The sequence below is a fragment of the Carassius gibelio genome, chromosome B23 (assembly GCF_023724105.1).
Source record: "Carassius gibelio isolate Cgi1373 ecotype wild population from Czech Republic chromosome B23, carGib1.2-hapl.c, whole genome shotgun sequence".
Taxonomy (NCBI): domain Eukaryota; kingdom Metazoa; phylum Chordata; class Actinopteri; order Cypriniformes; family Cyprinidae; genus Carassius; species Carassius gibelio.
The window spans coordinates 15,656,396-15,682,879 of record NC_068418.1 but is presented as its reverse complement, the minus strand read 5'-3'; the positions used below and the strand labels follow the sequence as shown (position 1 = coordinate 15,682,879).

Genomic DNA, 26,484 nt, shown 5'->3' with positions numbered 1-26,484 from the left:
GCTGAGGTCAACCTAATTAGATGTAATGGGCGGCAGCGGGCGCAAGCGCGCACACACACACACACACAGGACAGGCATGTAACCACGCAGACGATTTCCCATGCACTAAAATGTGAGCATATGGTCGGGGGAGGGCTGCAGAGACATCAGCCATTTGACATTTTCATTAAGTACCGTAGTACCCTCGGAGTAAACTGATATCTCAATTGGCAAAGCGAGGTATCGCCCTCCACCGCCGAACTAATGTCAAATTGAGCTGCCGCAGAAGACGTGCCACCGGACTTGATTAGAACGAAAGGAAGAAAAGAAACGTCTGCATGCGTTAACATCTGCTGAGATGAAGGACGACACAAAGTGAGACTGACAGCTAAATGTGGTCTTCAGTCTATGAGCGTGCGCGTGTGTGTGTGGATGTTGGGTGGGGGTGTGGGGGGGTTATTGATGGCACCCGGCTCAGCATCATTAGTGCAACGGTTGGTAAATTATCCCTCAAACCTTTTGCACAAGGTCCGCCCACCCACCCACCAGCCAACAAGCTTCCAGCTGGATGATTGACAGCCCAGAGCAGCCAGTGGCGGAGAAGCAGGGAGTGTCGTGAGGTGATAAAGCGCTATCAGAGCCGTTTTGTGTATGATGACTGAAAAGCAGTGTTTGTTTGCAAGCCTGCTGAGATTTACAACCATTTGCACTGCCCCTCCCTGTATTTGTTTTCTTTCTTGCTGTATTTTCCCCGTCCTCTCTTTCTCTCCCTCTCTCTGGCTGCGTAGAGTGCTGTGTGCACGGAGGACATTTTCCAGCCCACTGTGATGATATTGATTGCAGTGCCTCCCCTGATTGCAGCCCTGAAGTATTGACCAGCCGGCTCTCCTAGAAGCAAACAAACACACATGATGCACACAAAAGTGTGTGTGTGAGTGATTACACGCTGTCAAGCCCCACGTTGAAACGCTCCACAAGGAGAGTGTAAAAGCCCAGAGCTCCTGCTCTCTTGTGCTCATTGGGTCCAGTGACAGCCAGTGGACATGGGTTTCTGCCGTTTTTCTTATTACCTTGTGCAACAATTTTACCCTTTTTAAAAGGACTGCATTCTGGGGGAGCCATCAAGAAAGGAACCCAGATTTAGAAATTCTCATTCTGATCACTCATCTAATCCAGTTCACAGTCTCTCCACAATGAGCCTGATCTAACAGCTTACACTCTACACTAATGCACCAGCACTGCCATTACCCATAATTCCACAATACAGCTCTGCTGCTCTCTAATTACACCAGCATTTCCATGGAAAAACAGAAAAAGTATGTGCTCACACCCGGTCTCCTGCACACAGGTGGTTGACACATGCATTAAGAAAAAACCATCATCATTTTAAAGTGTAAAATGTACAAATACATCCTTTTTTACCATATTTATAAACATGCACAATATAGGTTAAATATGCTCAATACTTTTGACAATAATCATCATTTATAATGTTACAAAAGCTTCATAGTTTTGCCAAAAGTGCATAAAGTCCCTCGACTACTTCACATAACCACTTTTCACAATCCAATAAATTTCTAATAGACAAATTCAAATTCTATCCTTCATTTTTCCTCAGGAAATATCATTTTTCACTCTACAATCCATCAAAATACTGAACTAAAATGGTTTCTGACTTAAAATGCAAAAGTATTTAGATGTCTTCTGATGTAAGAGATCTCGCTCAGCCAAGAAGAACAGCAACATCTCTTAAAAATCAAATATGTCGAGAGCTGTCAAAGACCGCTTTTACCACATGACATGCATGACGTGATATTAAATATGGTGACTGGCATGATTTGTATGCTACAGAGTATAAATCGCTCACATTGTAGAATATAAAGCTGATATTCACCAAGAATATATGCTACTGCATGATATAATTCTCACGTCTTGCCTGTAATTCTTTACATTTTCATGCTTAAATGTCAACCTCCCACACACAGTTCTCTAATGGCTGTCGGTGAGAGCGGTCTGACAGCGCCGGTTTAAGACCGTAACAGTGTGTCGATGCCCCCAATCACGAGACACTGCAGAGCGCAAACCACTTCCACTCGCTCCTCTCTATATTCTCCTTCTCCTCTGTAAACCTTTATAAACACTAAATCCCTTCCATCCATCCAGCCGTGGTGGGAAAGAGACACAAAAAAAATTTGAAAAGGCAAGGTTGAAGCCATAAACCCCTGATATTACGTGTGCTCTGGCTACCACTTGGCATTTAAATGCCATTTGTGGCGGCAAACAGTTCACACTTAATTACAGTGGGCAGGCAGCTGTAGCGGCCAGCCTTTCCACACCGAAGCAAGCTGGGCCGCCAGCTCCAGCCCTTTCAACTTCCCATGCCGCTAAAAGAGAGCTCACCTTTTAAATAGTAAATTGGCCCGCTGCTCAGAACATCTCAGCGAGGGTATCCCAGCTCCTGAGATGTTGGCCAGCGCCTCGGTTCTTCAAACACTCCACCATCAGCCTGTCCTGCTGCCCCAGCGGTGCCTATAATCAATTGGCCTTTATACAGCACCATGAGCTCTGACTTTGCTTTAGTGTGACACACACACAGATAGAGGCCTCCCCTGCGCTCTGAACCTGCTTGGATGATGTGTTGCACAGATGTTACAAAGCCACTATCACTCTGAAGCGACCTTGGGAAGGAAACTAAAAAGATTTCAAAAATATTTAAAAGCTGTTGCATCAAAACGACAGCAGCCGACCACTGTAGGCGACTCACAAAGATGTCTCTGAATGAATTAATATCGGTCTCAGGCGGACACACCGATTGCCTTCAATAAAAGGGATTCATCTCAGTATTTTCACTATTTTTGTCTATCATAAGGAAAAACATTTTATCAACAGAACTCTGGTCTAAATATGCATCTTTTACTACACGTTAGCAAAAGATGCATATAAATAATAGAAATTCAAATGCCAAATATTTCTTAACGCAATACACGACATGGCAATACACATCTCACTGGAAAAGCAAAGTCTGCTCAAATAACGCGCCAACAAGACATTTCTTTGTAGTATATTTGTTCTTGTTTGCAGCAGCGGAACTGTTCTGTAACATGGCAACCCTGGTAAAATTACACTATGCTCTGCACATATGCTCTGACAATAATAGCTTTATAGGATTATTATACATTATTTGGATAATTAGTTAAAAAAAATTCTGTTGCATGGAACTGAATAAAAATAATATATTGATATTTAATATTAAGGTAACACTACAATAAGGTTACATTATGTCCGTAAATGTATTAACTAACATGAATTAACAATACATTATAGTATTTATTAATCTTTCTTAAATGTTAATGAGAATACAGTAATTATTACCAATATTATTGTTAATTTCAGAAAAAGTTTGGTTATTTTATTGGCTTGTGTTTTTTAAATTCAGTATCATTAAAATTATCAAGTTTAATTAAAAAGTCTTACAAAATTACTTTATATTGTTTAATAAAATAATAAATAATAGTTATAAAGCATTTTAGATTTCGGTTTTCAGCCAAGTGCATCCAGAATTTTCGGTTTCGGCCCAGAATTTTCATTTCAGTGCATCCCTAGTGCTTGGCATTTCCTAACACGTGACCAACATTAGACTGCTGGCTCCCAATACATCAGAAAAAACACACCTGTCAGAGCCAAACAGAGGACAGATATTCTGTCAGAGCATCATTTGGCTGTGCAGCTAACGCATTGACGTATATGGCACTGGGAACGATGGAGAGCATATGTGTCACACCAGGAAAACGCACACAGACAGACTGGGCTCTTAATCTGTCTCTTCTAGTCTCACACACACACACACATACTCCATATCACCTTCCGGGCAGGTCTATACATTAAATCAGCCCATTTCATCTTTAGCGGTAGGGAAGAGTTGTGAGCATCTCCTCGACAGCATGGATCTGCCTCGGACATGTGTGTCCAGTGCAGGGAAGACAATAAAAATGGAGAGCACGGCCTCGTCTTGGAGCATGCCCACAGGCGCACATTTATCAGTAGCACCAGGCAGCGGCAGACCCTTTTCAAAGATAGAAATGGAGAAAGAAAACAAACATTCTCAACATGTAAGTGTGCAGAAAATGATCTGGTGCTCTTTCGATCTCATTACTTTTTCTTAAAGCTATAAAGAGCTATTCTGCTACAAATGGTTAAGGCATAACGGCCATCTATAAATGGGATGTTAAGTTCAATAGCCCAAGGTTAGAGGCTGAGAGAGCCAGAGCGCTTCATTGCACTCTGCATTGTTCTTTCCAGAGCGCATATGAGTCTGGTCTCCGTGCACGGCTGTAGTATCAAGCACTGGCATGAGGGAGACGGTGAAGAGAAAACCAGAAAAAAGCTAATAAAACATTCTGTTCATGAGAGGAATTCATATCTGGCTCCTCTGCTATCTCGCTCCAGTAGGAATCCGCCGCAATTGATTTTTGAATTAATTTTGACAAATAACCAGATTCGGAAAATGTGGCCCTTGTGGGTTCAGCTGCGGGACAAAGAGTCAGCAAAGGGGCATGACCTTTGGGAAATGTGCAGTTACAACAAACTAACGCCTAAAGTATGTGTATTGTGTACAGTTAATTTAACCATCTAACAGACTTAATTAATCGGACTGATTACGAATGTCACGTATATTTAGACCGACAAAGACGACATACTCAAACTTGCTGAAGCTCAATTATTTCTGTATGTTAACACTCAATGCAAACGACCACATCTAAATTGCTGTTATCCATTCATTCTGACAGGGCTCTTCAGCAACCTCACTCTTTCACATCAAGCTCCCTGTATCAAAACAAGCTCTGGAACAAGCCTGAGACGTACGAAAATTAGCCTACAGGTAAAATGGCAACATGAAAAGATACTAAAATCACCTTTCAAGCGTTCACGCAAACACAGCCCAAAACTGCCAGTTCTGAAGCGATTGTGACGACGCAAGAGGAAGAATGCATACAGAAAGAAAATGGGGAGGAATAACATGAGGGGCGTGAAGATGGAGGGCAGTGGAATTTTCTAGCGCCTTATATTTCCCATCCTCCCCAGGCCAGAGCGCCCTCCCACTCTCCCTCTAGAGTTTCTTCCTCAGCGAGAGCTAATTTGCAACATGTGTTCTTTAATGGAGAGAGCCACCCGATGGAAGCATGTGAACTCGATACCACTGTAAATCTGCACTTCCACAGCTTTTTTATATTGGCATGTCACACTTTGGACAAGCTGGAAATTACACTCGGTGAACTGAGAAGCAGTGCAGAGACACTCTAGAAAGGCGGGGAAGAAAAGGAAAGGAAGAGAGACAGATGAGAAGGAAGCGGCGTAAGGTGCTGCAGGTCGGAGAGAGAGAGAGAAGACCGCTAGTCGTGTCGGGAAGGGAGGATCCAATTACACGGCAGCCAGGCCAAGCACATGTGTTTGGAGAACAGGATTGTTGCAATAAATATTGGCCATGAAAAGACTCCGTAACGCACTTGGCTAATACACAACATGAAGCAAATTACTTGGAGGCAAATATCAATTACAATGTTTTAGTTAAAGAGAACAGGAAATCTAACTGGGGAATAAAAATGATAGTGTTGTTTATTTTGAGGGGAAATACAATTAAAATTTCATCTATAACGGTTTGGGGGGAACAAACAAATGTGAAAACATCAAGCCCAATTTTCATTTTTCATTTTCAATTGTAATTAAAATGCTGAGGATTACATCTGCACAATAGTCGTTTTATCACAGTGTGATTGGGAAAGTGTAAACATTCCCTTCGTGTTGGTATCTTTGTCATTTTTCTTCTCTTTGACATCAAAGCGGACGAGATAGAGAAGCCTGCCTTTCCTTTTTTAAGATGAAACAGTTGGGTTGAATGCCAGGGCTCAGCGTTCCCAGCTTCAGATGCTAGTGAAGACATCAGAAGAGGGAATTTGCCTGTGATGTGCCAAAAAACGGCATTGTGTCTCTGCGGCAGATTCCAGCAATCCGAGATGAGGAGAGCAAAATTAACATAGCCGTTCCTTCGAGACCCAAATGATTTCTAATGCATAAAAATACTTGACAAATACCCGCCCCGCCACCAGCAAAGCAGCCACGGTAGTCCGGGAAGGGAAAGCCGCGATAATGAAATGTGGCGAGAAAGGCTCTGTTTAATAATTTAGCCTCGCCCGTCAAGGATCTGCTATTGATTGTGCTTTCAGGTGTCTTATGAAAATGTTATCTCCAGCTTCGCAGTTCTCTCGGCTCCATCTGGCAATGTAATCACCACCCCATAGCCCACTGTTGACCCCACACACCTCCATTTTGATTTTACCCCTTGTTCTTGCTCTTCCTCCTCCCTCGATCCCTCTTTCTTTCTCCCGGCCACACAGCTGGTTTCCATAGTAGTGTTTACTGAAAGCACGGAGCTGTTAAATGTATAAGGGGGAGAGCAAGAAAGAGGGAGGTGTGATCTAGGAATAAAAAAAGATTTTTGATCTTTTTCAGATTGGATGGTATAACACAAGTTGACTATTCTCTCACACTTATTTGGCTACTATTGGTAAAGAAAGCACTGGTATTTTGGGTAAAAAAGCTCACATACACACAAAAAAAAACACCAGTGTTTTTATACGAAAAAAGTGCATGTATAAATAGAAAAATAACAAAAATATATAAAATGCCCAATTACCAGTTCTATGCATTTAATGCATCATAATAGTTCTGTCTTTGAAGTACTAATATGAATCTAACATTAATATTAACAAGAAAAAAATAAATAAAAAGGCTCCACTGAATAACATTAATTTGTATTTTTCTGTGGTATTGAAATTATTATTGTGACAACCCTATCAATTACATATCGATTTGAATTTCATTGGTTTGCCTAAATAGCTTCATTTTGGAAATTAAATGGTAAATGTGTTTTTTTAAAAAGACACCAAAAACAAACAGATACAAACAGAGCTTCAATTGTTTTGGAGAGATGCCCATTTGGAAGCAGTGCAGCATGGGCTATGTGTATTTTGCACCGTGCTAAGTACCTGATGTCATTACCACCAGCAGCATTAATGCTTTCTTTAGTGGAGTTTCAAGTGTACAGGAGGGAGGGAGAAAAAAAAAAGAGCCCCACTTCATTCAAGAACATTAATCAAAATGGCCATTAAGTTGCCGCATTTTACAGCAGATTTACTTACACAGGCCCGATGCTTAAAAGACTTCACAGTCAGGACTGCCGAAATAAACCGCGTCGATGAATAATCCCAAGGGTGGGGGGGGGGGGGGTTACAACATCAGAACAATGAAAAGCCAATTCAGAAAAAACATAATTTGTTATAAAAAAAAAATAAAAAAAATGGTGGGAAAATAAAGACTATTTGACTACCATTACAGAACCCCCCCCCCCCCCCCCACGTACCCATTTTTAGCATGTTGCTAATAGTGCTGCTGATTTTAACATTGTGTGTGATGTCATCCTGCTTGCTTGACAAAAAAAAAAAGCTCCCCCTCCTACACTGTTCCCTCGGTGCCGACACTCACAGCTAAACCTGTAGCCGCTCTGTATTCCTGCCCTTCTCTAAACATGCTACCCTGCAGACAAAGTGCAAACAGGGATATTTCAATCACACGCTGCTGAGCAGAGGTGCAGCGCCGGCTCTCTAGCTGCCGGCAGAGCCCGCTGCCAGAGGCGCTTTTTCAGAAACGCACACAATAACGGCACAACAAAAACCTGGGGGCCACTTGTGAGAAATGCACCTTTACATATTTATACATGCAAATGCACCGGCTCATTTTCAGCGGCTGAGCAGGCAGAGGAGTGACGGGCAGGGGGAGGGTTGAACACATCGAGTGTAACGATGGGAGAGATAGAAAAACGCAAAGACAACCCTGTCCACACAGCGTCTCTTAATGACTGCAGGCTCCCTGATGTAAAGATGGCAGCGGCTGCCGCTCCGCTCAATAAATATTAACAAGCACTGCGACTGATGGCGCTGCTCACTGATCCATAATTGCATTTCAAAATGCTGGAGCTTGTGTGTGTGTGTGTGGGGGGGGTCCTAATGGGGGAGTATGTGTGCACGGAAGTGGCTCTCGGACTGATGAGGCAACCTACGCACCTCCCACCTCCGGGCCGGATAAGGATTTAATCAGAGCTGCAGAGGGCATTTAATGGAGACACAGGCCATCATTGCACTTTTAAAGAGATAAAATCACCAAAAAAAAAATCATTTATCATCTGTCATCATTTACTCACCTTTATGTTATTCCAAAACAGTGTTTAGGATTTTTATTTTTTTTGTCCATACAATGAACCCCATTTCTGGACACCACTGACTTCACTACAAAAACAATAGTCAGATTTGGTATAATTGAAGGGTAAGTAAATAATGACTATCATTTTGTGTGAACCATACCATTAATATCCCTCTAATAAGGCTTGTTCAATCTATTTCCTATATGCATATTCCTATATTTCACCAGACTAATCAGTAAAGCTATTTTTTCGAGTGCATAGGCATCCTTAAGGATTGGAGAAATATGCACCAGGGCATTGCACACACGCATCTCTTCATAAACCCACTTTTATGATCATTCATGCGTGTATGCACATATATTTGCATCTTCATGAAAGCCTTTTAATTAAGGCATTGAATCATTAGCTTTTGAGGGCGCAGAGATAAGCACAAAAACCATCAGGAGTGAATTACACTGGGAGTTTATTTGCATCCCATGAACGCAGGACCCAGTGCATTAGTGATGGTTGGCAGTGGGCTTAAACACTCCAACCGCACACCCTGATCAAAAATATCCGCATTGCCAATAATCAATAGTCTGTGTTAATTGCCATTTCACAGCTAGAGTGCAGGAGTGTGGGTCAATGCAGGGCCAGTTCAGACTGCGGCGCCCTTGCCATCCACTGAGCTATTGTTTCAAGTGAATCATTAGGGGTCTATGTATAGCTCGGCTCAACGAGCAAACAGTTTGTGGAATAATGGTGCTGTAGCAGGCTGACAGTCCAAACTGGAGTTTCCACATTTTCTGATTTGATGGGGAAAATCTGTAAAATGGATTTTAAAATGGTACAATGTGTTAAACAGAGCTGATAGTACTACTATAATTGAACATAAATCAAATGAGCTAAAAATGAACTTGCAAAGACAGGTGATGTATGGAACTGTAAAAGACGGGGGTTCTAATGCTGTAGAAATCTGTCATGTCAAGACTTCCTCAAATTTTCAGGGTCTCATAAGCTATATAGGAATACAAACTCAAGATGTTTGAATAAAAAGCTGGTTAAGTGTTAATACTTGGGTTTCTATAAAAAAAAAAAAATCTTTCAATTATTTAATAAAACCGATTATGAAACACTGAAGCATTATGTGGAGATATCAGAAACGTACCTCCAAAGAGTCAAAAGGTGTGAAAGATGTTTTCATCACCTTAATGCACACTCTCATTGAGGCAAAACTATTTTTTCGGGAGAAAATCTACCTCAACCTGAAATGATTAATATAATGCATATGCATTTATGCAGGTTGTATAGAAATTTTTGTGTTAAATATCACCCACAAATGAAACCGTTATCCTTGAAACCCTCATGTCCTTCCATGTGACTTTTTCACCACCTGCATTATACAAAAAGATCATTGAAAGAATGTTTTGACAGTGTTTGTTCATACAAAGACAGTCGGTGGAATCTAAAACATTGACTCTTACTGTGTATAGACATATTTACAGCAAGAAAGCTTTTTTTATATCTTATGTTCCACAAAAGAAAATCATGCAGGTTTAGAATGAATGAAAAGCAAAAATTCTAAAACGGCATTAAAAAAAACAGATGGAAACCCAGCAAAGAACAGCCTTTCTGCCTGCTGCTGTTCATCACTGGAAATCAGGAGTTCTTTTTGATAATTGTATTGTACATCACCCCTAATTAAATGTCCATAAGCACCAATACAGTGAGAAGAGCGGGGCATTTCTGCCTGCGGCCGAGCCCCCCGAGGCAAGCAGCAATCACTCCATTAGAGGCAGTGCTGTGCTGCAGCTGAGCTGGCCAATATCAGTGAATTAGTTTAGCCACGGGGATGGGGGAAGGGTGCGACGGCAACACACACCAACAACAACAGTGTCAGTCATTGGGCACATGCAGACGGCCTGAATTAACAGGAGGAACAAGTGAGGGAGTCAGGCAAAGACAAAGAGGGTAGAGCTGGAGACTGTGATTGACTCGAGGATAAAGGCTTCTGCTGTTTATGATCGATTCGGTGCTGAATGGTCTTTGTGTCTGAGCAACCCCTTAGAGATCTTTCTCTTCCTATCTCACCTCTTCTCCTCAAAGCCAACAACATCTCAAGGCTCAGTTTCCAGCCAATAGTGTGTCAACAGGACTCGCTGCATAGCTGCTTTTCCTATTAGCAACAGATACTTAACTGAATGTGTCACTGTCGTCACATTAATACAGCGTATGTCTTATGCACGGCACTAATGGGCTGAGGCCGTAAAATAAATACACAGGCTGTTCATGTCCTTGAAATCAGTATGCACTGCTGGCTTTTAGACACACAAAATGGTGCTGGGTTAACAGCGGCCTATTATCACACCTGAGCTGAAGTCCTGAATTGTAGGAGATACAAGCACAGCCTCTACTGCAGAAAAGGACATACATCTTCAAAACTACTTCAGATTGCATTTAAATACATTTTAAAAGCAATAAAATAAAATGCAATAAAATCTAACACTGGCATCATAAATTTAGCTTAAAAAAAATCAAAATCAAAAAACACATTTATTCTGGTCCAGCTATAACCGTGTCCACACTATTTTTCAGCAATGTTAGATCTGGTAGTATTTTCCCCATTCATTTTCTCAATATGGATCTCAAAAGACTCGTCAATAAAGAAAATTGTCGAGCATAAACCAAACCAACCAGATCTGAAATAATTCAAACATTACAAACTTGGATTTCAAGGTATAAGAAACCATGAAATATAAAACAAGACTTTACTACAATCTGATGAAGGTTTGCAAATAAAGAAACAAAGTCTTGTTACACAAATGTATTTCTGTGACAGCAAGGCTAAATTTTATTTTCTCCACTACTGCTACTTGACTTAAGTTTTTACTCCACTCTTACGTGTCACATGAGCCTTCAGAAATCATTCTAATACGCATACTAAAATAGTTGTCCTGCTTAATACTTTTGTGGAAACTGATTTTCTTTGATGAACAAATCGAATAACACCACTTTTTTAAACAAATCTTAATGTTGTAATAAACATTGATATGTGTATGCACATACACACACAAACACACACACGCATATATGAGTCAACAAGTGAGCAATGCTCTTTAAACTGAAAGGCGAGGCTTGTGTGTGTAAGAGACTGTGAGACAGAAGAGATGCATATGGCAGCAACTCACTATATTCCCACCCCTTTTTCCTCCGTTAATTTCTTTTATTCTGTCTTTACAACACTAATGTTTACACAAGCTGAGGGGAGCTCAGTCAACTGTGCATTAATCACAAACAAGGGTGGAGGCACCGCACCTGTCTTTGTACATCTTCAAGCTCGTTTAAGCAGGAGGCTCATTCAGAATAGGAATATGATTGAGGGGGAAAAGGAAAAGGTTGAGTGAAAAGCGTGTCAATTAACGGTCTAATTTGAACTGAGTGAAGGGCGGAAAGATCTCTGTGACAGTGTGAAGATCTGTGAGTGCAAGTGTGTGTGTGCACACAAACACACAGATTTCATCGCTCAAAGTGGGCGGAGGGATTGATTGCAGCATGCAGGTTTTCTCTGCGGTGCTAACTGGATTCCCAGGTCATTAGATAAAGTACACAGGGTGACGTTGTTCAACCCTTAAGACTAGAGGAGAACCATATTAATGAGGTTATTTTGCCAGAAGCGAGGCAATTTCCTCACCTCATGGCAGAAGAGGGTCGCTGAGAGAGAGGCTCACGTGACTCTGCATGAAACTGAAGCTCTCAAAAGCACGCTAGCAAAAATATGGCTGAAACCTGTCCTCCAGAGAGCCATGATCGTTACGCATGTAATGAATTCACTTTATTATGTAGAACCACTCTGAAAATCTGCTAATGCTGGAACCTTTCCGATATCCTCATTTACCGTTATGGCCAGCTATCCTGTTCTGCCCTGCTCAATACGAGTGAATGAATCAAGCAAGCGTTAAAAGCTAAGAGAATGCATGAGGAGGGATGCAATGAGGGGGGTGAGTGGGGTCAGGGCAATTGACCTCAAGGTTTTTCTACCATTTCAGTGGACAGATGCTCGCTCCCCAATTAAGAAGACGGGGTGACAGCCGGCGTTCAGAGGTGAGCATCCAAGCTGTAGCAGCACGTCCATTACACTTGTTTCAAATGAGCTGAACAATGCCACAGCTATGAAACACACATATTCCACATGTTGGGGAAAAAAGCAGTGCCCTTGATAGGAATGTGCAAAATTAGTTTATTGGCACGGACTTAACTACTAGTTGACTCAACTGGTCTTAAAAAAAAAAAGAAAAAAAAAGGGAACTTCAAAATGTTTATTTATTTGATATTATATAAAACTATTATACATTGTAGTTTAATATTTAGTTTAGTATTTGCTATTACATAAAATATAAATACTAAATTAATACAAATAGATAAAAAAAAATATTTAGTTTTTGATATTCAGTTTTTATATAACATAGGTTTTTGTTTTATACATTTAAAGTTATATTTAATAATGATATACATTTTTATATATTTTATTAAATGTAGATTTTTTCTTAGATGATAGATATATATACACATGCTATCCATATTTATATATCTATTTCTAATGCAACATCTCAAAATGTTAGCTGACCTCAGCTAACTAGCTGTCCATCGTGACCCATGCCTAGCAATTACACGCCAAGCCGCTATCCAATCCACTTCATGGCCAACAACATGGATGAGAACGGACTAATTAGATGGATTCAGGTGGTAGAAGATAGAAAGGAAGGCCATTGAAGCCTTGTCTTCTCCTCTGACATTTACAGCCATCAGACAAAGATCCCTAGATCTGCACTTAATCAAGATGAAGATGATCACGAGACATACTATATGTTATTCTTGGCAAGAGCAGGATTCTGCTGCCCTCAGCACTCTTCAGAGCAATCCGATTACAGGCTGCTTGGATGCCCGGGCTCTGGCACGCACTCCCCTACCTACCCTCCCGTCCTTCTCACTCATCCAGCCAGCCCTGAACCCCCCCACTTCAGCTCCTGTGGCTGTCATAAGCTAGCCTGCCCTGTGCCCAACCCCCTCCCATCAGCACCTTACTGTTCAGTACCATTAACAAAGCCTCATGGGTCTTCCTCCACGCACTCTACAGAGGGGGGCTGAAGGACCTCTCGGCTAATTGTCTCCTGCTGTGGGGAAGTAGCCATCAGAAAAGCCATAATGTGCTTATTTGCTTGTGACATAACGTTATCTCTACATAGCAACCATCGAATGTGGCAGCCATGGAAAGGGGAAAAAAAAAAAAAAACTCAACTGTCTGCGGCTGCTGGAGGAAATAAATCAGGGAAATATATTGGCCTAATAAAGTAGATTGAATCTGAGATGGTTTTGCTCTCTGATCAACGTGTCCTTTGAAGATTCAAGCTTTTTAAGTAGCTGATTAATAATCTATATAAAACGCGTCGGCGAGGAGCAGATCAAGTGGCAAGAACTACGATCCGCAACAGGAGTTTTTCCTTTCCCTTTCTCTCGCTTTTTTTAATTGATCAATTAACGGCACGCAAAACCAAGCTGGCGCTACAACGTAAACATGTGTGAGCTAGCCGAGGCTTTGTAGAGAATATCTGGTGCTCGCTTCACACAAGCTAATTAAACTTGTAAATCTCAGTGTGTTGCAGGCTCATTTTCCTATAGAGTAGAAACACGGGCATTAAAAGCTGAAAAACTGTCAGCACATTTCATTTCCAGAAAACACCCATAAGCCTGGTTGAACAAACGTACAGGAAAATCTGAAGGTATGAAACCAATTTCCAACACCGTGGCATTATTTCTTTTTAGACATCGATTGCAACCGGCCATTTCACTGAAATGAATCAAGGCAATTACCCACATCAAACCCTTGCATTTGATCCAGCTTTGGACATATAGAAAAAGGTAACAAACGAAACACAATGGCAACAGTGTTACATAAGGTCTGGCGGAGAGGGAGGCTTGATCTGGTGGATGAGGGGAAGGAAAAAGCCAAGTCAACTCACCAGCTTGAAGTCCTGAATGCTACAGATGAAGTAGGGCGTGTTTGGCCGTCGGCTCTCTATGTACACACAATCTGTGAAGAAGATGACAAACAAAAGTGTTACTGGCATCATCTAGTCTGTCAGATAAGATGATCTCAATTATCTTCATTTCTCAAACCTGCACACAATCCTTTGTAAAACACAACTGGAATGTGAGTAATAGGATTAAAGGGCTTTTGGACGCGGGACAGTCCGCCCTTTCCAGAACAGAAATCATGGGGAGGCCGAGAAACTAGGTCGGTATTGTTCCAACACAATTATGTGATAGCAGAGGTTTGTGTAGGGAAGAAAATACAATAAACCAACATGGGAGACAATGTGAAGCTGATATGATATAAAACGTATACCAAATTATGATCAAATTACGTAACTTTTCCTCCTAAGCAAAGCTTAGCAGCGGGCCTCTGTGTTTAAATTTAAAGTGACTGGTGGTATGGCCAGGTCACGAACCTTCATCTTCTTAACAAAAACATTCACACTGCAGAGCCCCAACAAGAGAAAGCAGCTTTAGCTAAGTAGACGCACATACACGCACACATACTTCCTTCCTCTGCGGTCAATCTGCCAAACATTTGTAGAGTGCGGGGGATGAAAAGATCACCCTCTTGTTCCACCCGCTTCTCCGCAGAGAGACAATCTGAGGCGCTCTTGAAATGGAAAATACTTCAGTGCCGTGCTGTACCAACATCAAAATTATTGCAAGTTATGTGGGGCAAAAAACAACAACTGATGTCTTTTTGAAAGAAAGGGAGTGTTTGGAGCTGTTTGCTAGATAAGAATCTTATTTACACAGAAGAATGAGCCTCTAGTTTGAAGACAAGCTTTCTTTGATAGTTCAAATGTGTTGAGAACACAAAGAGGGCTGTGCTCGGCTGCTTGGATCACCCTCTGTCAGACTCTGAGGTGCCAGCCACCGCTCCATTCAAAACACTCATTACATTACACTGCTATTTCACACTACAAATCCATTTTACACCGGCAAGCAACTCGGTATTTGTGTTACCTAGACCTGTGCCGTTCAGCTTGAGATGAAGTGATTGGGGTTGCTGTGGTTTCAACTCAACATGAAATCAAAACTAACCATCTTCAGCTTAAACTTCCCTATTGCCGAATACATCCATTCACATTATTCTAAATGAAAAAAAGTGTTTAAAACCTAAAATCAAAATGTTACAAGGATGACGTCACCTAGGATGCCAAGATCATGTTAAACAAGTGTCTAGTTAAGAAAAGGAAAGTCATCACATTCCTTTTTTATGATGACATAATCTAATGTCAACCAATAGGCAAGCAGACTTCAACCTGCAAATAAAGTACACATCAAACAAAAGCTTTCAGGTTGTAAAAATCAAATCAAATCAAATCAAACATTAATATAAAACCAAACTCTTAGAATAATGAGCTAGCTAATGCCAAACGGGAAGTTGAAAGTGGCTTATCAGAAAGCAGATTTCAAGAGTCACAGCAGATTCCTGAACCCATGATTCATTCACACTTCCTGGCACGTAAACAAAGGCCATACCGCGTGTTAAAAAAAACGAGCTGCGCATTAAACAGCAAGGGCGACTCCACCATCTTGTCTCCAGCTCGCTAAATCCGTAAGCAACGCTCGTGTGTGTTGATGATGGGGTCGAGGCTCGCAGTTACCCAGCAGCCATATCTGCATAACACACAGCTCCTGAAGCGTGGCACAAACACACTCTCACACCACGCCGAGGATAGCAGCCCGAGTGTATGTCATCGCTTTAAGCACAGATTTGGAGATGTTAGAAGCCTTTGTGTCTCTGTAGTGCTAAAACTGCATGGAGATAAATGTTTATCTGAATGCTTCAGTATTCCAGGGATGGATTCACGTAGCGTGGGCTGAGGAGGCTAAAAGCTACTACTAACAAAAGGAGAGCGATTCCGTTCCAGTCCTCTTAGTGCACATCTTTTATTTATTTGTTTTGCCTGGTGCGTTATTGATCTCATTGCGTTTATCTGTTCAATGCAGCAGGCGGAATAAAGATATTTAATAGGCTGAACACATTGTAAACCGTTCGTTGGGAGGGTAAGTGGGGGGGGGGGGTTAAGAATGCAGAGGGGGCCATTTTGAGTGGGTTGCATGTGTGACAGGAAAGGCTTGTTATCAGAGCTGGTCCGCACAGGTTTTCTAAGGCTTTATAGTGTGTTAGTGGGGTGGGCTGAGCTCTGCCCGTCTGTTTCTACCTGAGCTCATCCTCTCATTTACAAGATAATGTAAGTGAATATATCCATCAGCGCCATGACTGACCGCCTTCACTGGAGGGGGAGGGGAGGCTGGAGAACAAAAGAGACAAATCTCAATGAAATGAGATGACATGTTTCAGAATGTCCCAGGCGCTGTTGAGAGGGATTTACCTTTGAGAATTGCGGCTTATAGTCTCTTAACCCGGCTGGTAGATTCATTTAGAGGAAATGGATTCCCTACATACTGACAAGGCAATAGATATCTGTGCTGTGAGCCGTAAGGAAAATACTGAGGTATAAAGGGCTGGTTTGAAATGCTTCCTGAGGTAAATGAAGCCGTAAATGTGACTTCAGCCTATTTCTGGGGAATAACGCTAAAGGAAAATCTATATTTTGCAGCATTTATGTATTTCTCGATATATAAATAATGAAAATTTACTTGATAAGAATTGAGAATGAAACGGAATCATTTTCATTTAGTTACACCAGCATTACTTTACTAAGACTTGATGGAATTCTGGTCACATTTACCGTGGTTTGGTGAAACCTAGTCATTTCAGAGTATTTCATGCGAGGATGAAAGATTTCGCCATGCAGATTTTGCATCGGGTTCAAGTTGGTCACAGATTTGCTGCGTTGACCCACAAAAAAAGCTGCTTGGTTTGAAATCTGTGCTTCACACATTGCTAGACTGCTGACAATAGACAAATAACCTTTTTTGCTAATGTGACTGCATTTTAACACCACTTTTGCCATTTAAGTTTAAATCGGAGATGTCATTAATTGCACGGTTTGCTGTTTTGTAAAGCAATGAGCTATGCTAAATGAAAATGCAACAGTAATATGCGACAGGAAAAACATTGCTAACATTCTAGTCTAGCCGAACAAAGTCAGCAAAAACTAGCCAAGAAATGGCTTTTACAACAATCCAAAAAGGTACTTTTCCCACCCATCTGTGAAACTCGTTTCCAAACAAAAGGTCCTCAGAAAATAAACCGTGTTTAATATTTTACAATAATGACATTCCTCGCTGGCCGCGGAGAGTTGTGAGGCTGTAATTTGCGCTGTACTCTTTGAGAGCGGACCTTTAAGACTCCAATCTGTTCAGCTGCGTTCCAGCCATTTTGTGCTTTTAGAGAAGCCCCTCTCCATCAGAGAGAGAGAGCAGGCAGAGAAAAAGAGAGAGAGAGAGAGAGAGAGAGGCGTCTGGGGGAGGGGTGTATGGGATTTGAGGCGATGTGTACTGTTCTAGGGGCTTTGTGGACTCCCAAATGTCTCCCACAGGCCACAGGTCCCAGCTCTCTCTCCCTCTCAGTCTCTTTACCTGGCTCTCTCGCTCTCTCTTTAGTGGCCCGAGGAGAACAGAAGGGTGGGGGCTTTGCAAACAGCACAGATCCATTATCGACCACTCTGCTGGAGCAGCCTGGCCTCATCCTTAGATTGAGATTTATTGAGCTGAAGAAATAGTCCATCACACGCCGAGGCGCGCTCACACGCGCACGCACCCGTGCTTAAAGTAAAACGACAAAACGGATGTTAGAAGTTGATCTGTTAGCAACTATTATTTCTTAATGTATTGTCACTCGTCACTTAGCCACATGAATATTCATGTGGAAAGGGAAGTGGGGTAGCACTCATCCAACCCTCCTCCTCCTCCGCCGCCGAAGCTTATTGTTCACTCAACCATTCTTCTAAACCGGTGAAGCGTGGCAAATTTAAAACACACCTTTACCGATGAAAGAGACCTGCCCAGCTTTCCGTGTCAATCCAGTCGCTGTTTTAATCCACTCCCGCCTCCGAGGAGGAATGCTGAGACACAAAAAGGTCCCGGCAAAATGTTAATATTACACACGCGCTCAGCCGTCGAGAAAACCTGTCTTATTGTTAAATGCAGACGGCTGCTGCGGTCATCCTTCAACATGCTTATCTTGAAATTAAAGTAGCAGGAGGAATGCAATAATGAAACGACAGGGGGTTCGGACCAGGTGCCGACTTCACACTCCATGAGTCACATTCACACCCCTCTCTTCCTACATGACCAACAAGCGACGAAGCGTCGACCTGTGCCGCTCGTGTCACACTGTACTTGGAAGTATTTCAGCGCAGGTGCTTCAGCTGGCACCAATGCCCTGTGTCAGGAGAAACAGGCCAGTCTTAACCCTGCTCATCCAATTCACACTGCTCCTTGTTGAGACCTGCAGCTTCAAATACACACGCACACATACACTTCTTCTGTTCTTCTCTCATATGACAAGCTTGCAAATTTCCGGGCTCATCTCATAGCAAGAGCTTAATACCTCCGGTCCGAATTAGATCAAACCCTTATAGTAGCAAGCAGAAAAGAGCTGACTCCCTCTGGGCTGGGAACACAAGTCGTTTGACGAGTGTGGTACACTTGGTCTGTAGCAGCTTTCTAATTTGTAATTGGCAGGTGGTTCGATTTCACAAAAGCTCCTACAGTCTCCCTGTCATACAAAGCTACACGAAGGGAAATTTCAGAATAGATCCGGCTCTTTTATTTCCAGCTATCGGCTTGGTACTGGGGATTTCTCTGCACACTGTTTGAAACCTTGTAAAGGAAGAATTTCGGTGACACTTAAGCCTTTTGTTTTTGGAAGAATAAAAGTGGCATATGGGGGTTTAAAACGAAGAAGCAAACAAAAGCGCCCAACAACATGACTGTTTGAAACTCTCAAACTAAATGCGTTTTGTTTTACACAGTGTCATTATGCTAAACTAGCTATTCGCAACAGAGTTTTGTCTAAATATATAAAAAATAAGAGGTTTTGAATGCTACAGATACAGCAAACATTAAAATATAAGAAATGATGTTGTACAAATCAATATAAGACACTGTTCAATGTGATAAAATGAAGAAACAAAAGCAGAAATTGATAAGATAACAAATAGTGGTAATGATCCGATAAAGGGTCAAACAAAAAGATGTTTTTGGCACAAGAACCCTTAAGATGAGTGACCCTCAGGGAAAAATAAATGCTATGAGTGTAAAATGTATCTCTTTTAATTGACCGCATTTAATGATTTGATTTAGAAAGCAAAGCTTCTGTTCTCCCCTTCGAGACATGGATCTGAGGGTCTCCTTGTCGCCTGCTCTGCCTCCACCTGCTTTTCATCCCCCATCTCGCTTTCTGTCTGTCTAAATCTTGAGACAGCTGGAAGCAGAGTGGAAGACATGCATGGAAAAGTTGTCTCTCAACATGGGGTGATACTGTTGCTGTCTCTTCAGAAGAGCAACAGGGAGATGAAGACTGCTGCTTGATGACTCACTCAGGTGGTCAAATGCTGTTAGTCTCACCTCGCTGAATAATACATGACTCTAAGCCAAGAGAGAGCCTGGTTTCTCCCCTCTGACAACAAATGGAGGAGGAAGAGGAGAGGTTTATTTCGGCGATGGCCCGAGCGCTCTTTTTGCGAAGGTGGTGCCTGTCCATTTCCACCCCGCCAAGTCTATTGTGCTCATTCTTGACTGTGTTCCAGGGAAAGATCTGAAGCTTTGCTTGCCTGTTAGTGTTTCTATAACCTCTCTCTACTGTATCCACTGACAAACATGAAACAGACACAGAGCTGATAATCTGGCAAAATTGCGAGCAGAAAGAGAAGTCTTTTTCTGTCTTCAAATGACATTAGAGAGCTGGCAAGAAATTCACACGGCTCTGTGTGGATGTGGGGACAACGTGTTCAAGCTCCCGGGTGGAGATCTCAGCCTTACGGAAAAGACTGCAAGCTTTGGGTGGTTCCGTAATTAGGCGACAGCTGTCCAGACACCCACAGAAAGCCAGGAGAGAGGGGTAGAGAAATAGAGGCCCTCTTCAGGGATGTACTCATCGAAGAACTTTCATAAATTCAACATCCAGACCTCCACTTCAGTCATAACCTCAACCACAAGCTCCGCTCCAAAATCTAGTAAGCTGCCTTGCTGTTTACACCCTACACAGTCAGCAGCCTGCTAACATTAATAACTTGGAACTCTCTTGCCCTCGATGTTCGCAATAGCGATTGCTTGTTGACTTTTACAAAGCGTCTTAAGACATTTATTTTTATACAGGCTTTTTTATAACATTTTTTATTGAGACTTAAATCCACTATATATGTATATGCTGTTTGTTTGTTGTTTGTTTTGTCTTATGCAGTGACCTGTATATTGCTTGTAAGGTGACCTTGGGTGTTCTGAAAGGCGCCATGAAATAAAAATGCATTAACTTAATAATAATAATGGTTAAAGTAAGTCTAACTTCTAAAGATTAACATATGAGTGTTAGATGCCAGCAAAGGCAGTCTGATTGTAAATGGAAATCATCCTGCACAACTCAACATCATCGGATATCAAAAAAATCTTAATATAAGTTGATAACTGATATAGGGCACTAATTTGGAGCAAATAATCATGCCGGTCTCCTTTTGGAACTGTGTTTGCATCCAGAGAGCATTTATGCTGCCTTAAAATGCTCTCTAGTTAGGCAGCCTGCTAGGTTTTGGAAGTGCGCTGTAATGAGCACCATAAAGACCACCCCAACCCTCAGCTAAGCCCACTGTGGACATTCACCTCTCTTTATTGTCAGCATTCTCATCACACAGGTGGGAGTGGTACTCATCCAGCCAATCCTACTTGATGAGCTCTCCATTTTAAAAGCCAAATGGCAGCCAGGGAGACAAATTGCCGTCACAGTACAAGGACATCGGTGTGACTCCGGGTTGTAAAGACGGAATGCAGACAGCCACGGCCAGCTCACAGAGGCCTGAGTATTGATCTCATGTGTGTATAATCTCCTGGCTGGATCCATAAGCTGCCTCTGTGTAGCGAATATCCGCAAAGCTACAGGGAGCCTGGACACGAGAACGCCACTCAAAGGCCTGATCGATTCAGCTGCTTTACTCTTCCTTCCATCCGAGCGGCCCTGTCTGCAATACAAATGCCTCTCCAGCTCTCTCTCCCCATCCATATCACACTCCACTCTCTCCTCGTTTCCAATCCTTCCTTCCTTCCCTCCTCACTCAAGCACACTCAATCTCTCCAACGACGTGCCTTATTTGCTTTTTCAGACAACCTAATAAATGCATGCTAAGATTCCTATAAAAACATTAGCGGACAAAAAAGTATGAGGGTGATCTCTGTGTTGGCTTTCAATATTACTTCCTCTTATCTAGTGTCATACGTGCGCACAGCTGACTCTCTCGAGCCATAAAAGCAATTATTGTCTTGTTTCAGTTCTCTCCCTTGATTACGCTCTCTCTTTTTCCGTTGGCTTCTCGCCGTTTTTAATACCCACTCCAAGGGTGGCCGGTTTTACATAGTGTGTGTCACTAGACAAATATAAAAGGATTTAACATTTAGTAAGGTTTAATCCAGCACAGGCTTTGTGTCTACTTAAGCCTCCCGAATCAAATCTGATTGCAATAAGGCTGCAGCGACGGACCGCAAACTGAATGAATGCATGCATATACGCCTAGATCAGCACAATTACATAAAAAATAAAGCTGAAATCGCAATATGGCTTGAGTATGCATGCATTCTACATGATACAGTGTTTTCAGATTTATGATGTATAGGAAATTGCAAGTCAAGTTAAAAGGTTTGCTGTATAAACAGCATATTGCAAATTCGTAATCATTAGATCACTAAAATGACTTAGTCTACTGTGGTGGAATTAAGATTCCCTTTTTTTGAAATAACAAAGGCTCTTTTAAAGCAGCCATCTTCAAAACACGGTGACAACCCTTTCTATTCTCCACTGCAACGCTGACAAAATCAACTAACATGCCTCAGACATGTGATTCAATTCAGACTTATCTAAGCAGAGCAGCAGTGCTCTCCGAAACAGAGCAAGGGAAGGGGTCTGCTGGGTCATTATCGAAAGAGAGCTTCAGCAACTGTGTTTTCAAGGACCTTCAGCAGATAATGCCTCCAACCCGATTCCACTGGGGCAACGGCTGGAGGAAGAGGAGGAGGGGGGCAACCGTCACACCATTCCCCACCTTCCCCCTCTGAGCAAATGAATCTCTAAGCAGAAGAGATGGGGTGAAGAGACGAGGTTGAAAATTTGCAAAGGCTATAATTTGACGACTTCGCATTAAATAACTAAGCATACTGCTTGACCTTTCTTTTGCTACTAAATAAATGAAAGACATGGCGAGGATGATTTAGGACTACGGCAGCTGCGCTACACAGCCGTGCCTTGCCCTCCACCGGAGTGTTGACATTTCCCCCCAGCCTCATGTACAACCAATTTCTAAACAGCAGGTGAAAGAGAGGCCATGTTTACAGCGCAGGAAAAGGTTATTGCTCTGGTCTAGGCTCAATCTCAGTGCCTAATAAAGACCTAATGTGGACCGCTTCGCTTTTTCTGCCGCTCACTGAAAAAATAAAAGAAAAACAAGAATCGTACCTGTGTGAAAAACATAACCGTTTCAAATATCACCACATGGATTTCTTCTGCATTTTCATCAAGAAGCAGGGAATTTATTTTGTCAAGCACAGCAGCCAATGCTAACAAAATATTGCCAGATATATACTTGCAGTCTAATGGCATGCTTATTTTATTAAAACCGGCGTTTCAGCTGAAAAAAAAACTACGAGTCAGACAGACAAAATGTTTAAGTATAGTACAACCAAAACTTACCGCCAGATCTATAAACAATATCATCCTCCGTAATGAAGGAAGTGATCTCGCCGTTCTCCGTTCGCTCATAGCGTGACTTCTTCTTGGGTAGCTTTTTCTTGTTCTTTTTAGTGGCCTCCTCGGCGGTGGCGGCCCCAGGCGTCTCATTGTCATCGTCCTCACTGTGTTCGCTCTCTGCATAGTTCTTAGCTCCACCCTCTAGTGTGCAACTGCGCCGTGGTCGTGAGCTCTCGCTTTCACGCATTTTGTCCCGCTTTTCACGATCTCTGTCCCGGTCCCGGTCGCGCTCCCTCTCCTTGTCCTTCTCTTTGTCGGCAGTCATGATTCGCCACGTGCCTTCTTCTGTCCTCTCACGGCTGGGCCTCCGTGAAAGGTAGACTGTGAGCCTGGGCTTCAGTCTTCTGAATTTACCAATCAAATCCAGGGAAAATTTGGCCACACCAACAACCCCAGTGTTTCAGAAGAGCTGAATGGAGAAAATAAAGACATTGTCAGAGAGGTAAATAAAGGGACACTTCTTTTGTTATACATGAAGGCATTTTTGTCGTACAGTAACATTAATACACAGTTAAAAATAATGTATTTTTTTTAGAGGGAGCAGAAAAACAATATCAGGGTACTATTCTATGATTATTCTGATATTACAGTGAAGACAAAAAACTCCTAAAATATTATTTTTGTTTTGTGGTGATGTACAGCAACATGCAGTAAAAACCCATAAAAACAGGAAATTATATGCAGACCCACATGACGTTATCAAGGTCAATAAGTCTCTTGAAATATCACATAATTAGACATTTTATTTGTATAAAAAGACAAGGTTAAATGTAAAATGCCATTTGGTGCCACTCACCCAAAAATACAAAATTAAAGAAGAAAAAAATTAAGACATTATAAAATAGTCAGCACCAATAGCATTGTGGGCAGTGCCGCAACATATAGCACATTTATATGTTTTTGATGTCCCGAGTTCGAGTTCCAGCTCGTAGACCTTTCTCAGGCCCCCTCCTCTCACTTCACTTCCTCTCTACATTACGGTTTAATCATTTTACACCTTTTTCTTATAATATAAAATAAAATTATACAAATTCAGTTAAAACTAAAATGTGTACACTCACGCATTCAAAGTGAAAGAAAATTGTGACACTTAATGGTTACACCATTAAAATAGATTCGGCTTTTAAACAGGCTTTTTACAAATTCCGTAAGGCTGGGAATTATATCAAATTTGTACGATATCTCGATATTCTCTTTATAAGCAATCCGATATGGGGCAATACCGCCTATATCGATATACAGTATCTTGATGCAAGCACATCTGAATAATAGTGCAATTTGTCTTAAATCTAGTAAGATATTGTTAAAATGTACAGTTTAAAGCGGCTCATCCCATCAGACGCTCCGACAGACTCATGTGCTTCTAAAAGTGACACTACTTGTGCTGTTGAACTCGTTTGAGATGTGCGGTTTTCCTCAGTGCATAATTTACATTTCACAGGTATATTCTCCATCTGTAAATGTTACAGAGTGCACAAGCCTACTGCAAGCGATTCTCCACTAAACTTCAGACTTCACTGAACCGGGTGCCGTTTTGTGCATGCGTGCCAAACACATGCAGCACAATAGAATAGGAGCACAATAATTCTGACTAAGACACACATTTTACTAAAATATTTGTAGTTGGACAATAAATGTGCCATGAGTACAATTTAAAACCCAGAAGTAGCCCAAGTGTGTTTTATGATAGCAGTAACTGTGTAAAGTGACTATTGTAATGGGGTAATCCAAATATAATGCAATTAATCCATGCTTCTGTTATCATTTCGATTCATTTTTAGTTTAGTGAAACTTTTGCTTTGAAATAGCATTGTTTTTGTAACAATATTAGAATGTAATATGATTTTAGCCCATTTTTTCAAATAATATAGCCTACATGGTTACTTTCACTATATTGTTTTTCATTGCCTTTAAACAACGTTTCAGTGGACAACATTGGGCGGGATATAAAAAAACATATATATTGTTTTACTCCAAATGGAAAAATGTATAAAACAACAAGATATATATTTTATATCGCAAACCACCAAAAAAATACAGAGATCTGTTTTTTGGCCTTATTGCCCAGCCCAAAAATTCCGTAACACACAGTGAGAAATATTTGTAAAGCCAAGGGCCTGTTGATACTCATGCAATAGCTTTAATCAATCACAGCCGGCGAGCAGCACTGTGACGTCGTGCACCAAAAGGAACATCAATCGGCGGTCTTCTCCACGGCAGCAGCGCACGTCCTCAGGAGAGCTCTGAGCACAGCTATATCAAAAGAGCACAAACTTCAAGCTGCCTGCTCTATTCCCCAGCTCATTTTTGCCTGTCGATGAAAAGCAGCACTATGTTTCCCCGTACAGTGACCTAAACAGGATTCCCCACTGCATTTTCAAATAGGCTCAGCCGCACGTTTTACAGGGTATTAGGCTTATATAGACCTTCGCACAACTAGCCAGTTCAGGCTATGGAGAATTCCTTACAAGCAATATGTTAGACTGGAATAAGACCCGGTGCTCCCTCCAGGCCACAGTGTTTGTTGGTTGTGCATGCTGGTCAGACTCACTACAGCCTGGCCAGAGGCGGCTCTACCTCAGCTAGCACAGCGATCACCCGTGGAAATCAGAACAGACAGGCACGGAGAAGAAAACCTGGCAGGAGACTCAGACAGAAAACAGCTTTGGATCAAATCCTGTTTTTACAACGCTTGCTGCTACTTGCCTCTTTTAAGTCAACATTCATAAAAATAAAGATCAATCTTTCGTTGGCCGAAAAGTGCAAAGTGGAAAAACAAAACGAGACCTCCAATACAAGAGCATGAAACAAATGTGTAACGACAATGAAGTGCACTTTTGCACCGCTTCAAAAGAATGGGAAAGTAAAGATTACAGCCGCTGGTGCAGCTAAACCTGACAATTGCCTAAAAAACTACAACGGGTGTATTTTTGAAATGCGAGGAACCTGCGGGAGGACAGCAGCAGGACAGAATTGGGCTGTTTGTCAGTGTGAGAGGTGTGTTTATAGAGCAGGTATAAAAATGAAGAGAAATGGCTTATGACAGGCACACTGGTGCAGTTGACAAGCAGTCCTGTCAATGGCAGCCTGTCATCTTGAGTAGACGACAACTGACAGGGCAGCTGCTCTCCTCATCAACCTCCAACACTACAGACTGATTACAGAGCTGCGCCGCCACGTCACGGCCCGATTAATCACCTTATGATGAGTTACCGCACTGACCACCAGTCTGAGCACACAAAAACACATAGGCTATATACACTAACCAGATATGTTTCTATAAACGCAGTGTTTTTCTTCATTATATGTGTGT

At 41.9% G+C, this 26,484-nt stretch overlaps 1 protein-coding gene across 4 annotated transcripts in view; it reads right to left on the bottom strand.

Annotated features, from left to right (window-relative positions):
* The window catches only part of LOC128011120 (arginine-glutamic acid dipeptide repeats protein-like), a 151,768-nt gene that overhangs the window by 50,786 nt on the left and 74,498 nt on the right, over nucleotides 1-26,484 (bottom strand). For all 4 annotated transcript variants that reach the window (XM_052593229.1, XM_052593230.1, XM_052593231.1 and 1 more), the window contains 2 exons: nucleotides 23,115-23,580; nucleotides 14,230-14,300 (listed from right to left, as the gene is read on the bottom strand). In XM_052593229.1, the coding sequence (XP_052449189.1) occupies nucleotides 14,230-14,300; nucleotides 23,115-23,436 (393 nt within the window). In that variant the 5' untranslated portion in view covers nucleotides 23,437-23,580. The remainder of the gene's footprint in view (nucleotides 1-14,229; nucleotides 14,301-23,114; nucleotides 23,581-26,484) is intronic.